The following is a 15,541-nucleotide window of genomic DNA, read 5'->3' on the forward strand; positions in this document are numbered from 1 at the left end:
CTGCCCCCCCCCCCCCATGACGCATCCAGGGGAGACTCGCAAAGGTCTGCGTCTCAGGCAGGGGTTTGAGTGAGTGTGACAAGCACTAGGGTGCCCTGCTCTGCTGCCAGGGGAAGCATCACCAGCTGGTACTCAGACCTCCGTGGAGTGGGCTGGTGGTGACTATGCGTGCAGAGAGGCTTGAACGTCTGACAGTCTGCTACAGCTGGGGGTGCCCATCTTCTGTGCTCGCTGGTACAGATCCGAGTCTCCGAAGTAGCGTGCCCGGTACAACAAGCCTTCCTCTGCAAAGGGAAAAGCCCAGAGTTACAGAGGCCATGAGGAAGGAGACCCACCCACCAGGACACATCCCACCACGGGCTCTGTTTGGGAACAGGAGGCACTTCAAGGCTCCCTGAAGCACAGGATGAGGCTGAGGAAGTGCCCCGTGCCCTTTAGGACAGGATGGGCGTAATATCTGCTGACAGCTCATCCATCCCCGGGAAAGCCCTGGGAACCTGGCAGGACCTGCCCCTAATCCCAGGAGGGACACAAGGCAGCCTACACAAAGGTTACCCCAAAAGCATGGGGAAGAACCACAGAAGCTCAGAGCTCAGTGCACTGGCCTCATCTGGCACCACTGGGGGGGTCTAGCAGCCCCTCCTACATCCCAGGCCCTCAAAATCCTCCCCCGGCCAGTGCTCCAAGAGCTGGGATCATCACCTGCTGGGAACAGGCAGGCAGAGAAGTCAGGTCACCCCTGTGACTTGGCAAAGAGTTTGCTGCCCTCACTACCTTGCTGCCTGGCTGGGCAGCCAGGTTGTCTCTCCAGCTGCCAGGCTGGGCAGCTGTCCCTCCTGGGACAGGGCATGCAGTGCCAGCCCTGCCACCAGCACCTTCTGAGCAGGGACAGGATGAGGGGTGGAGGGCACCACAGGGCAGCAGGCTTGCAGGCATGGTTCTCCAACAGTAGAATGTTACACAGAGCTATCAGGGTTGAGGGGGGGGCTCCTTAAAATGAGGTGTCTGCAAGCTTCCCTGCTCTACTAGGAAGCAGAGATCTCCAACTGACACAGCAGGGAAGCTGCAGGGCACAACTGCTGTCTGACCAGTTCTACAGCAGCACTGGAAAACAAACCAAAACAAAAAAAACCCCACATACAGGATTTGTCACAAAGTCAGCGACAGAAAAAAAACCACCACACCAAAAACCAGCCAACACCAGAGGAACTGTGTTTACATCACGTTCAAATGTCACTTGAGCATAACCCAGTCCCCAGAAAAAGACCCTTCCAGCTTCATGCAGGACCCTCTGGTCCTGACCCCAACACCACTCACTCTGCTGCTTCTCTTTCCAGCAGTTATTTCGAAGGTTTGCAATGTAATCATCCTCCACACTCCTCTCCACACTCTTCAGGTTTGTGCCCGTGTATTCATCTGCAAAGTTCTCAGATACATAGTAGATGACTTTCAAGTGCTCTGTCACTCTCCTGTGTACGTGACCCACAGACCTAGTTCAGGAAGAAGAGTCAGAACAGTGTAGGACACGCTTCAAGGGCAGAGCAAACAGCTCCCAGCTCTTCCTGATGCACAACATGCCATGATACCAAGCTGCTGGAAACAAGACATCACTCTCTGCCTCCACAGAGTTGAAGGGGAAAGCATTTCTGGTGGAAAAGAAATGCCAATGCAGGGAGAGAAAACTTGCCAGGCCTCTAGCTAGGTGGGCAGAGCTCTGAACACAGACATAACTCTGAGGCAGATTGCCCAAGGCCTAAACCCACTTAAAATAAAGTGTTCATTAGAATTTTCAGCACTAATTAAATCTCTCTGCAATCTCCTTGCTGACGACACCATCAGCTGCTTTTGGTGGTGAGGCCCAAGGATGGTTGCTGAGATGGTTACAGAGCTGAGAGGCTGCTGCTTGTGCAGAATGTGAGCAGCCAGCGAGGCAGGAGAGAAGCCTGGCAGAGTTGGGGGGGAGCTGGCTGCCACAGCTCCCCAGCAGCCTCCCCTTGCTCAGCAGGGCTGCCTGCTGGTCAAACTCAGACCTCTCTGCTAAGCCCAAGAGTGTCAGTTTCCTCCACTACATCACATGCTGCAACAAATACCCTTGTGGCAAGAAAAAAATAATCAGACCCGCTCGGCACTCGAGCCTGCACAGGCGAGTACAGAAAGCACTTTCTAGAAGGAAATCTCATCTTACTCTACCTCCCCCCCTGGATTTGCATTTCAGACAGAGCCCTGCACTTCTTTTCCCCAACACTCCAGCAAACCTAGAGATACTCACTAGGGTGTGTGTACAAGCTGCAACACAGGACCTGTACCCCAGTGCCGGATTCATCAGGAACTGCTCCAGCTGGAGACCTGCCCAAAGCTTCCCACAATAAATACCAGCTGGCTGCTGAATTAAATGTGAGCCTGATTCTTAAGCCAGGTGTAAACATGAACTCATCTGGCTCACCCTTCAGTCTGTTATCAGGGTTTACAGGAGTGATTCAAAGACTCCTGCATGTTTCATCAAGGTCCAGCACTAGGGGACGAGGGGTGGGTAAGCAGATAGACTGAACGTGACCAAAAGGCTCTCCTGGCATTTTTTGAGACAAAGACCAAAAGTGCCTGCTGGCAGATGCAGTCTGGGAGAAGCTCAGCTCACTATTTTACCTGTCAAGACAGATCCCAAAGCCCATATTCCTGTTCTGTATAAAGATGAGGTATGGAAGCTACCAAGTGTGTCCTCAGAGGAGGAGTATTTAAACTTGCAAAGCTTCAGCAGCCTGAAAACAGGGGCAGGACCTGGCACAAGAAACCTGCCACCTGAAGCCAGACATGCAATTACACCAGGCAGATTTGCTGAGGTGTTACTGAAGCACATGGTAGCACAGACAGGCCCACAAGCAGACAGGTCTTTTGGAAGGAAGCTTGTTTTTGGAAGAGATTTATAAAGGCAACAAGGAGCAACAAACAGTTCTTTGGGACTCTGCCTTTCTCAGTGACAGCCCCACCCTCGAGAAGTGGCATTAAAATCTCCGTGTGTCATTAAAACCTCACCAGGTGCAAAAGCTTCTCACTTCCCACTCGCTGAGTTGAGTGCAGTGAGCTCCAGGGTCCTGCCAAGCAGCAATTCCCCGGACATCAGGCAGCCGAAGGGGCCTGGCTGCCTGCACAAGCCCAGCAGCACCATCTGCTGGCACAGCAACCTTCTGTGTCCCTCTCAACTGCCTTGGTGTCTCAGGAAGAATGAGGGAGGACTGAATCAGTTTCTTCTCCAGAAACCTGAATGTTGGTTTGCCTGCTGCCCTCCACTGAACGTCTCCTTGCTCCATAAATTGCCACTTCACCAGTATAAAGTAAACTGGTAGACATACACAATGCTTAATTTTATATACCAGAAATCACAGCTCAATAGTCTCTAGGCTCTTTGAATAACCCTGAGCTGTGCCCTCTTCCAAACTGCTCCATCTTTCAGTTCCCAGCACTAACTGGACCTGAAAGCTAAGCTGGGTTTTATAGTAATTAACATCATCAACAGCAAATGTCACCTGTGAAACTAAATATAACCAAGTCTACCCTCCCTAAACACACATAAGGAACTTCCACTGAAAGTACATCAGGCTTTTGTCAAGAATGATGCAAGCAGCCAGAAACCAAGCCTGTTTTTCCCACTCCTTGTTGGCACTGCCAAATGAGTAAGAATAGACTCATTTCCTTTGGCAGCCAAGTGAGCAGATCAGGGCATTTCCACAGGATCTAGAATGAAACAGCTTCACTTTCACATAGCAAAGGTCTGGCCACAGCTATTGCATGGCTAAATCAGATCAAAAAAAGGGGATTTCTTGCAGAGTGTCTTTTATTCTACAGGAGTAGCTTTTGCTCCTCCTTCTCTTCCTCTGTTGCTTCGTGCTAGGCATAAACTCATGAAGAACCAATCTGGCTTTTGTTTTTCACACCCCAGTCTAACTCCACATCTCAATTAATTCTGCACATGGGATCTGGGTGCTGGGCTACAGCCTCTCAAAAGTCCATTTGTGTACCCCTTTCTAGGACACACTCAGCTGTGGGGACAGGCTGCAGAAGGTCCCTGCCAAAGATTATCCTCCCGTAGGCAAGTGAGCACCCTCCAACCTTCCCCCATACCTTCCACTTCAAGACCTGTGTTTGAGAACCAGGAGGCCTTCACTGATGTGCCAGATGGCAGCAAGAGCAACCGTGTGATTATACAAAGGAGAGGGGAAAAAAAGCCAGGCAGGAAAAACAAACAGCTTAGATCCCTACCCCCCACCCTGCCCTCCAGAACCCAACCCCTTCCCCAGCTTGATAAATCTTAAAGCAACGGGTACTAACGGCCTCTGGCTCAAACTGTAGGGTGGGCTGGAGACCATCATCTGGCTGAGAGCAGACACAATGATCAGGATGAGGATGGGCATCAGCTGGACAAACAGCCCAAGGCCACCCTGAAGGAACAGAAACACACAGTGGAGTGCCACCCATACATGTAGCTCTCCCTCCCCGCCCTAACACAACCCTGATTCTCCTGCTTTTCCCAGCTTGGAGCTTAGGAGACATCCCAAAATAGCTGGGGGAACTAAGCAACCCAGAGCCCCCCTTTCCACCCTGTCCAGAAAGGGCAGCATGTCTCCAAAGGTCCAAACCCACTGCTCTTTCTCCAGATGTGACAAAGGGCAGAGGGGAGAGGCAGGGGGAATCTTGACACTGAATTTCAACAGCCTCATGCCTGGATTTTGTTGTACTAGAGCATGTGGCTTCTGTCCTGCTCGTACTAGTGAGCAGAACTGCATTTATGGAAAGCCTTCTCCCCTCCTCACTGGCAGAGGGAAGTAATATCCCCCTTCTGCCACATCTCCTGAGCTTATTCCAGTTCAAGAAGAGTACATTTTCTTCTTTAAGCCTGAGAAAAAATATTCAGGAAGGTGCTGTTTGTTTGGGTTTTTATTAAATGTAATTGACTATCCCCAGAAAATAGTTATCTTCAATCCATAACCCTGGTCTCTTAAACAGTACATGTCTCATTCTCATTTCTGTAGACCAGAGGGCTTGGAGTGTTGGAGATACACTTAGATTTTTCTGTGATGGGAACACAAAAATAGCTCATGCTACAAAGAGTCTTCCTTGGTTAATTAAGCATCACAGATTAGAAACACCCCATCTTCAAGACTGGAATAAAAGGGAGAATGAGTTCATGCTGGGAGGAGCCACAAGCATCCATATTATCTGAAAAGTGGGTTTGGTTTTTGAAATTACAGAATTAAATATGAAAGAAAACGCTCCTGTGGTAAGGACAGGTCCCCTTTACAGGTGTCACCTCATTTCATGGTAGCACTGTCTCAAAACACACCAGCATTTTCCCCACTAGACAACAGTTTTGAGAGTCATCAAGAGAACAACCACCAGTAAATTAAACCCCAACTTGGTGCAATTCCTGAAGGCCACTCACTCCCTAGAGCTCCCCTCTATGGATGTGGAAACAAGCTGGGCTGTTTCACAAGACAACCTCACCAACCAGCTGGAGATTGACATCTCAGAAAAACCTTGAGACTCCCAACCCCCCCCCATGCCTGTTTCTCCACTTACATCACCCTGATGTTCCCTCCTGTCCTGCCTCTGATGGTAGGTGTATCTCATCCTGCCGTTGCTGTACACGTGAACGTTACCTGCAGGAAGAAGAAAACTGTCACACCCAAGTCCAAGCATGTCAGATGGTGCTGGCTGGCCAGGGAGGAACCACAAAAGATGGCTGTGTCTCCCACCTCAGCCTCACCAATAACAGGACAGGAGGAAAAAGGAGTCAAGGTGCTGGCAGCAGTAAGTTTAGTGTGATAGAATTCAGACCGAAAAATTCTATGCATCACCTGAAACCAACATGGACAAGATGAGCCACTCCTGGAAAAGGAGTATCCCTAAAGTGTGCTGGGCTGATGTATCTGAAGGTGAGTGGGTGGTGGGCACAGAGGTCTATCTGCAGGATTTTGTGGGATCATGTGAAAATTCAGACTGGAAGTGACCTCAGGAGGACCATCCAGGGCAAAGCAGGGCCAGCTAAGTAGGGAGACTATCTGGTACAGGTCTCCCCACTGCTAACTGAATTTACTTCAGATTAAAACCAGTTACAAAAATAAATTATTTTGGCTGTTCTTCCACTCTTAAACCCAGAGCTCTTCCAGTGCCTTATTTTCAATGTCAAAACTACAGCTGAAAAGGGAGCTGAGAAAGAGAATCCAGCTGAATTCTCTTGGGACAGTGAAGAAAGGAAAGAAAGGCTGAGCTAAAATAGCAACCTCCTGTTTTGACTGGAGTAGCTTTACTTCTCTGAGAGGCAGAAGATGAGTGCTGCAAAGGGCCTGGAGATGCCTCTGCAAGTATGTCAGCTCTTACATACCAGATAGGAAAGAGCTACCAGAGTAAATCTTCTCAACTGAAACCAAAATATTTATTTTTCCAAGTTGGTCCTCAGGGGTCAAATAACCACTGCCTGCACTGCCAGGGAAACATCACTACAAGGGAGTGGTCTAAAATGCCCTTACCCTTACATTAAGTCTGTCTTTTTAACTGGAATGGATCAAGTGAAGGAACAGTCACTTGGTTCTTTCCTGCCACCCAAACCACACTCAGCACTGTGGACAGACCAGGATAAAGATTTAATTTTCAATTCCACAGGTTTAAATTATGCTTTAGAAAGAACACTTTTCCTCTTTTTTTTACTGGACACAGTGAAAAGAAGGAAGTGGGCACTGATCTCAGAGAAACTGTAGAGCAGATACAGATCAAGAACAAGGCCCAGACATTACCATAGTTTGTTCTGATTAGATCATTTAACTTCTAAAACCACAAGGCAGAAAAGCCTTCCTTAAAATAGGATTATTTTTACAACGAGTCATTTTTTTTGTTCTAGCATTCAACCCAACCTGGTAACAGCTAATGGTGCCAGCATGCAAACACCTGCAGTTGGGAAGAACTCCAGCTCTGGTGGTGTTACCTGCTGGATGCTGAGTTCTCCATGCACCCATCTGAACAGTGTAGACAACTCTAGGTGTTTAGGTCATGTGTGAAGGAGAACTCCCATTGAACCCAGCAATCCTTGCATGGCCAAACAACTCACTACTGCACTGACAAAAGGCTCAGGTCACATTCAAGAGATTAAGGTGCTTACTAGAAGGAAAACCACCACCAAAGAACATGTTGAAGAGGTCCTCGGGGGAGATGTCAGCCTCAAACCCGCGGTGGAAGTCCGAGTGACTGTGGCCGTGCCGAGCAGGGTTGAGTTTCTCATCTCCAAACTGGTCATATTGCTTCCTCTTCTCTGGGTTGCTCAACACTGCATAGGCATTGCCAATGGCTGAAATATTGACAAGAAGGAAGCAATCAGCCTCTTTTCTTCTCCAGATAATACCTTGACTCCCACAAACCAGCAGGACTTGCCTTTCTCATCGCACAAACGAGATCCTCAACCACCCACGTCTTTTTCAATGGGCTGTGTCAGCACCAGTACCTGCCAGGCTCCCATGGCAAACACAGGCAGAAGGAAACCCACATCCAGAGGGTGGAAAGGGCCATCATGAATTCAAGTGAAGAAATTATGATATGGCTGGTACAAATTCATCCCTGGAGAAACCCTCTCAGATTAATGGAACTGAGCAATGGGAAGGAAATCAGGCAGTAGAGCAGCTCCACGGTTCACTTCATTAAACTTGTTATTTCTTTTGCACAACTAATGCCTGAATCCTTCAGCTGTTAAGCAGCTCCCTGGGAAAATACCTTTTAGTTGATAAATTTGATTCCAAAGTGGCATTAAGGGAATTCAGTGTCATCGCCTCCAACCAAAACTGCAGAACATGTAAACATGGGCTAGATCACTGAGAAGAGACTTGAAAACCTGCCATGAAAGCCAATAAGGAAAAGCTGGCTCCAAGTTGTGTCTGTTAGCAACCAATTTCAGAACTTCCAGGTGCCAGAAGTAAGGTGCCTAATTACAAGAGCTATTAACCAGTGCCTGGGGTGATGGAAATGTACTGGAACTGATCCCCCACCAGTGGCCCAGGTCGCTCTCCTTCCAACCAGGCTTTCTATCACAACACATCTGCCTGCCACCCTCCTCTTTCTGTACTTCTCTTTCCACACGTTTCAGCTGACCAATTCCTCTGGACCAACCCACCCAAAGCCTCCCTGCCTGACTGCAGGGCCCATCTCTCACCCCTGTGTTGCAAGAAGACAAAACCATTCATGGCAATCCCTGCCTGGTGTATAAAAGGCAGGGGCAGAGATGGCAGAAGAGGGAGACACCTGCCCTTGGCAGGAGATTAACTCCAAGATTCAACACTTTCCCCACAGTCAGATCGAGGTGTTTGGTTTCTTCTTTGACTAGAGATGTGAAGCATGGAGGGTGTAATATCAATACACTTGCTCTCCTTCTGAGTTATAATTAGTGCATGCAAACATTTCTACAACCAGGCAGGGAAGCTGGACAAGGAGGACTGACTCTCAGCATATCAGCTTGTTGCTTCTCACTGTGCAGTTAAGCCAGGAAAATGGTGTGGCTCAGGGTGCCTGGCTTTCTGCTGACAAAGCCTGAGAAATACCTCATCCCAAACCAGGATTTTAACCTTAAGTAGCCAGGTTCAGCTCTTTTTCCAACGTCAGGGATGCAGATCTGCCACAAGACAGACTGCAGCCAACTGCAGCTGAGCTGTAGACAGAGAAAAGGTCTCAGGACAAGACCTAAGGCTTTATCAGCTGTCACTGGGAAGACGATTGCCAAGACATCAGCTAATCCATCAAGGTAAGAAAAAAATTAACTAAAAAAACCTTCAGAGCAGTGCACGTTTCCCCCTTCACCCTCTGGGACCAAACAGCTGGACTCCAGAGAGCCCTGCAAGATGAGGAGCTCAGCTCAGGGGCTGGAGGACAGGGGAGCCAACGAAGCAAGGCTTGGAGGAGAGATAACCTGAGAGCAGATTGCTCTGCAGCAGAGGATAAAGGGCACCTTGCTTAACACACGACTTCTGGCACGTAACTCTTGTCAGAGCCTTTGGCAAACACCACTATTTCAGATTACAGGTGAAGAAACTTGCCTTTCCCCACTTAGCAAGGACTGAAGGATCAACTGCCCAAGGGAGGCAGATGGGACCTGGACAGATGTCTGCAGATGCTCCCTTTTTAATCTGGCCCCTGTGCTACCAAGGGCTCTCCCCCAAGTAGCCAGGGGTCAGCTCATTATTTGCTAGCAGCAACAGGCTTATCAGTTGTGGATTGAAGTCTTAAAAGACTTGAGCAAACCTTACCTAAGACTTTTACTGCTGAATTCATGTCTATTAGAAGCTCACCTGAATACTGTATCAACACACTCACACCAGCCTAGCCTTGCTCCCTGCTCCAGCAGAAGTCCCATGAATGTCACTCCCAAGATGGTCAGAATCAGACCACACCATTTGAATGTCTCAGCCCTGCAAAACCAGTGCTGTGCAACCGGCAGCAACAAGTTTTGCCTTTAGCCCAACAACAATAATCAAGGCTTCCACCCCTTGCAGTGGAAAATGGGGTTATATGATCCAAGCAATAGCATTTGTCTTGGAAAACAACTCCAGTTTTAAGGTATCTTACTGCTCAGGAAGCATCCTTGCTGCATTTGTAGAGAGGCCCTGAGAACGGGGCTCTTCACAGCAGAACTGAAGCTCCCGGGGGTCTTTTTTGAGTTCTGGCTGGGCTCAGCTTTATGACTGGTGTAGTTTTGCCTTAGGAATGTTCACCTGGGGTTCCTATCCACCAATTCCATCCACAGCCCTTTACAGTGGCCAGGTGCCAAGTGCTTGCTTAGGAAACATGAAGGTTTACTGGCTGCCCAAAACTCTTAATGAGGGGAAGAATGTCAACACCAGCTCTGAAGACACCAAGTTTCCTGATATTGGGCCTGTCCAGCAATGTTGCTCTTGAGGAATTGGTGAACCCAACATCTGTCTCTGGTGCTGCACAACTGACTGGGTTTGTCAGTAGACAAGGGTGCACCTCAGAGCTTTACTTGACTCTCCCTGCCTCCTGAGGCTTGTTTTTAAGAGCCCAACTCAGCACCATCATCTGCCAGTTGAGAGCAAATCACAGAATGACAGAATCCTAGGGGTTGGAAGGGACCTGGAAAGATCACCCAGCCCAACCCCCCTGCCAGAGCAGGGGCACCAAGAGTACATCACACAGGAACGTGTCCAGGGGGGTTGGAATGTCTCCAGAGAAGGAGACTCCACAGCCTCTCTGGGCAGCCTGTCCCAGGGCTCTGTCACTCTCACAGCAAAGAAGTTCTTCCTGACATTCACATGGGGCCTCCTCTGCTCCAGTTTGCACCCATTGCCCCTTGTCTTGTCACTGGACATCACTGCACAAAGCCTGGCTCTGTCCTCCTGACACTGCCCTGAACAAATTTGTAAACACTGATGAGGTGGCCCCTCAGTCTCCTCTTCTCCAAGCCCAACAGACCCAGCTCCCTCAGCATTTCCTCAGCAGGGAGACGTTCCCCTCCCTCCAGCATCTCTGTGGCTCTGCCCTGGACTCTTTCCAGCAGTTCTCTGTCCTTCTGGAACTGAGGGGCCCAGAACTGGACACAACATTCCAGCTGCAGCCTCACCAATGCAGAATGGAGGGGGAGGAGAACCTCCCTTGACCTACTAACCACTCCCTTTCTAATGCACCCTAGGATGTCATTGGCCTTCTTGGCCACAAGGACACATTACTGGCTCATGCTCATTCTCCTGCCCACCAGAACCCCCAGGAGCCTTTCTCCTACCCTGCTCTTCAGCAGCTCAGCCTCCAACCTGTCCTGGCACATGGGCTTGATCTTCCCCAGCTGCAAGACTCTGCACTTGCCCTTGTTGAATTCCATCAAGTTTCTCCCCACCCAACTCTCCAAGGCTGGAGATGTTCTTTACCTTTAAATGCCTCTGTAGCCCCCGGTGCATGGTTCTTATCCGGGTGGAATTTCAGGGCGAGTTTCCGGTAAGCCTTCTTCAGGTCCTCATCAGAAGCTTCTCTGTTTACCCCCAGAATCTCATAGTAATCTTTGCACTGCTTTACCCTGTCAGCAAAGAGAGAGAGGAGAGAACAAGTCAGTTTCAGCCCTGCAAACCATGTGGCATTGAACATGTCAGCTCCACAATCTCTCCCTTGTCACAGTTTCCATCGGGGCTGCTCAGTGAACTCTGCTTTACTCAGCTCTAATTCCTCCCAGTGTGACCCAGTTTTTTTTCCACAGAGTCACTGTGCCTGCATTACTAGCACACCAGTGCTCCCACAGAACCAGTCCTGCCAGTAGAGGTAGAAGGGCCTCTCCTCAGGCATGAAGAATGTGATTGGCAAACAAGCTTCAGACTCATCACTGCTCATGTTTTGGAGGGATGACCAATGGCAGGCTGGGATCTGAAAGGATAGCTGGGCTACCTGCTTTTTTCCCAACCCCCTCCTCTCCTCAGACCCAGTTAATTCACAGACCTAAAAATAATGCCAGCTGAGCTCCAGTGGGAGAAAACAGGGAGGTGGCCAGGCCATTGTGAGCAGCCCAGCTCCTTCTGGGCACACTGGCAGCCCAGTGATGGTTCCTCCTTCTCACGTGATTTGGATGACACAGAAGGCAGCAGGCTGGGGTTCTGGAGACATGGATGATGTAACAAGCATCCCCAAAAGCCCACGAGCCAGAGCAGCTCTTACACAATCCAGACCATGTCCACAACCTCAAAGTTTACCAAGTGACTGTGCCCACAGTTCAGTCTTTTAAAACTTTCAGTCTTTGCAAATGATAGAAAGGAATAAAGAGCAGCTTGAAACTGGGTCTGGCAAACAGGTGACTGGATAAACACAACCTGGGACTTGGAAGCAGGAGCTTCAGGAGTATGTTGTGCTAACAGAGTGGTGTCCTGCAGTGGGCATCTACTTTATCAGGCCCTAAGAGAGACCATGAGCAGAGAATCATCAGGAGAGAGGGACAAGAATGTGCCCTGTCACCTGCTACTACAGCAGAGCCACAAGGGTTGCCTACTGCAAGCTCTGACCAATCATTTCCACCTAGAAGAACTCAGGACCACGCAGAATTTTTCACAGTATTACTGAATAACACCAAAGCAAACATGAACCTGAAGACCATGAGATGAATGCATCCCAAATGCCTCCTTGGACCCCAGCCAGGATGAGGCCTTTGTGCCTCCAGTTCCAACCCTTGTCCATGCCTTTGGGGGCTGGAAATCTCATCCCTGGTAAACCCAACCCAGCTGCCTCCCAGGGCTTTAACACCTCACCAATTAAAAACCACTCCAGAGGGTTCAAAGCTGAAACCTTTCCAACCCTATGAGCAGACTGGTATGTCCTGGTGAGCTCACACTTCTGTGCACACACCTCTTCACTGCATCCACCTGGTCCTGAGTGTAGCCCTTGGGAGCTTCCCCGCCAGCCTCGCCGTTGGCCGATGGGAAGTCTCCGCTCGTCTTCCTGGACTGGGGGTTTGTGGACTCCCTGGATTGGGACTGGCCATTGGCTGACTGGTCGTTCTTGTTGAGTGACTCAAGCAGAACTGGAAGGAGAAAAAAAAAAGATGCCAGAAGTCAGGAGAACACCAAGCTCAACTTGCCTTTCCCACTCTCCCATAAAGAGACCCCTTCCTCACCTCTTGCTCTAAAACCTCCCACGCTTTGTCAGAAAGACCCTCACCTCTTCACCCAATCCTCCAGCTCCTGACAATTCTTGCCCAAACTGAAGGCATTGCCTGCTTCTCCCAATGCATGTGACCTCCACCAAAACTGCAGGCCTGCCCAGCCCGAGAGTGTGGGATCACCTGAGCAGCCCATCCTTGCCTCCTCCTTTTTTTCTGTCTCTCTCCATAAATGAAGCATTTCTGTGTTTGCTCTCCAGCACATTATTCTTCTTCACCTCCTGCCTTTGAGAATCTGCTATGTCACAATACCTTTAGAGAGCTTAGGAAATAACATGGTGGGATGCCAGTGACATGGGGACACTGAAAGGGGACCCAGAACTGGAGCACTGACTGCTGGCAGGAGGAGAGGACCCACCACATGTGAGTCAGAGGCTGCTTTGTCCTCTTGCACCATCTGACCAACATATCTGACTTGTGTAGAAGCAGCTGTGAAAACCATCTTCGCTCTCATTTAGGGCATGTGAATTGCATACATTCAGTTTCACTTTCCTGAAGTGGGGTGCCCACCTCTACTGGAGCAACTGCTGCAGGCCATTCATTGCCTCCCTCTTGAGAAGCTCAAGACACTGTCCTCTTCAGCCAAGACGGGATAAACAGCCAGGCCTGGCCTAACCACACATATGACAACACTGTGAAACCAAGTGAGACTCCTCCAGGCACAGAAGCATCTTTCGACCCCACTTTTAGCTATTTTTGTATTTATTCTTTGCTAACCTGCATACCTGTAGTCTCTGAAGTTTATCTACTGCATCCCCACCAGAAAGAAGAGTCACACAGAATATGATTAAAACCAAAGTTATTGACAAAGGCATCAGCAACTTGACCAGGTTGCAGTCCTTTAACCGAGAAGGACATCTCATCTCCTCCTGTGGATTGCACACCACAGACCTTGCACTGGGAGGGGGGGATCATGTTCTTTATGCAAGTGCAAACAAAGCTTGCAGGCCAAGAGATGAGGCAAGATATCCTATCTGCCCCCCAGAGCTTGTAGGGGCAAGAAAAAACCACTCAGTGATCCAACAGCCAACACAGGCAGTTGCTGCAGGACGAGGGATAAAAATGACCACAGGCTAACGAGGAGTAACAACTCCGTGAGCTGGGGGGCTTAATGGATTTTGGCTTTCAGAAAAATAAATCCTTCCCTCACTTGTATTTATACCACCAGAGCCTTGACAAAATTATAACCTTTGCTTTTGCTCCTTTCAAGCCTTTAAAATCTTGTCTCCCACGAGGCAGGCCCTCCGCCCACCCCTCTCTTGCTGTTCTGCGCTGACTTCCCCACAGCTTGCCAGGAGATCAGCAGCAGGGTGATTCCTCACACCAACCACAGAAGTCCACACATGGCCACAGCTCCGTCCTGCCTCATTCTACACCCCCAGGCCTGTTGCTTTTGCATCCCAAAGCCACGCTGGTCCTCCATGCAGTCACAGCACAGGGCAAACTCAACCCACTGGCTTAGTTCTCAGCTCTGCCAACCCAGCTCCCCCCAAACTGTGTGCTGGGGATCACTCTTCTTACTTATTAGCCAACTTCTGTTCATTTTTCCAAACCCCCCCACTTAAAGGCCAGCAGTGGGGCTGGATCTACACCAGCGTGCCCAGCTGGAGGAGAAGATTTGTGCTGAAATCCCCTTGCAAAACCCTTGGCTGATCCTGTGACGACACCTGTAGGGCCCAGCCAGGGTCAGAGTCTGAAGCAGCAGCTGCACAAGGTCCACGTCACCAAGTGTTGCCAAACCCAACGTCACTCAGGAGCAGGAGACTTCCCAGGGGCACACGAACCACGTAAAGACTCAACGACCAGGGGTAACTGCAGGATCTTGGGCAACGTTTCCCAACCACAGGCACTACGTGCACCAGCGACCGACCAGGACATCAAGCAAAGGGGCCTAGGATGGCAGCTCTGACCTGAAACTTGTACCAGCAGCTTGGCTGGCTCTGGCCACAAATTAACACACTGTACTTAACATCAATCTGCCCTGCTGCCCCCCTCCCCTTTCCTCATTTTTCCCTCTCTCATGCTCTACTTCTCTAAGCGAACACATCCCACCTTTTATCCTGGATGTTCCAGGCTGCAGGATTAAGGCAAAACACTAGTTTACAGTGCAACCTAGTGAGCTGCTTTGTTGGCAGGGCACCTCAGGAAGAGCAACCCCTCCCAGGGTGGGCTTTTCCACCTGCTACTCCCCACTTTTTTCCTCCAAAGGTCCTTTTTCCTACTTGAAAGCTTCACAAAATTATCAACTCTGGATGGGAAGGAAAAGCCACCATGCTCAGGACAGGCTGACATGCTGTGTTTGAGGGAAAGGGAAGAGGCCCTGGACAAGCAGAGGGAGGAGGCCAGGAAGCCTCAGCCTCTCCACAACACAGACTCTGAAGCACTGAAGTGACAACTCGACTCAGTAAATTTGATTGGCCAAGAGTAACTTGGGCATCACTGCTAGTCTGCAGTGAACACTGGGTATGGGGACAGATGGTCCTCAGCTCCTCTCAAGAGGAATCATAGAATCACCAGACCCAGAAAAGACCCTTAAGGTCACCAAATCCAGCCTCCAAGCTGCAGAATCTCAACTCAGGCAAGGTATGTCAACCCTTTTCATTCCTCCGTGGGTCAAGCCCATGTGTGGGGAGAGTTGAGGGAGGACTCAAAGCCCCTGTGCCCTGCTCTGGGCCTCCCTCTTCCCTCCTCTCTGACAAAACCCCCCTCGGGTTGTAAGAAACATGAATCGTTGAGGGGCTCCCCCCAGCGGGAACACAGGCCCCCGGCAGCAACTCACAGCCTGAAAACAGCCCCCCCAGGGGCACTGCGACCCGAGGGGCTGCCCCGTGTCCTGGGGAGGGGGTGGGGACACGAGGAGGGGGT

The 15,541-nt window shown here is 50.0% G+C and overlaps 1 protein-coding gene across 1 annotated transcript in view; it reads right to left on the reverse strand.

Moving 5' to 3' along the window:
• DNAJB12 (DnaJ (Hsp40) homolog, subfamily B, member 12) overlaps positions 1-13,118 on the reverse strand; it is a 14,932-nt gene extending 1,814 nt beyond the window's left edge. Inside the window, exons 1-8 of the mRNA XM_009996402.1 lie at positions 13,079-13,118; positions 12,364-12,538; positions 10,908-11,053; positions 7,148-7,333; positions 5,572-5,651; positions 4,324-4,433; positions 1,318-1,490; positions 133-284 (exon numbers count right to left, since the gene is read on the reverse strand). Of these exons, the coding sequence (XP_009994704.1) occupies positions 163-284; positions 1,318-1,490; positions 4,324-4,433; positions 5,572-5,651; positions 7,148-7,333; positions 10,908-11,053; positions 12,364-12,538; positions 13,079-13,118 (1,032 nt within the window). The 3' untranslated portion in view covers positions 133-162. The remainder of the gene's footprint in view (positions 1-132; positions 285-1,317; positions 1,491-4,323; positions 4,434-5,571; positions 5,652-7,147; positions 7,334-10,907; positions 11,054-12,363; positions 12,539-13,078) is intronic.
• Positions 13,119-15,541: the final 2,423 nt, after the last annotated feature.

Source organism: Chaetura pelagica, unplaced genomic scaffold (genome assembly GCF_000747805.2).
Source record: "Chaetura pelagica isolate M959 unplaced genomic scaffold, ChaPel_1.0 scaffold464, whole genome shotgun sequence".
Taxonomy (NCBI): Eukaryota; Metazoa; Chordata; class Aves; order Apodiformes; family Apodidae; genus Chaetura; species Chaetura pelagica.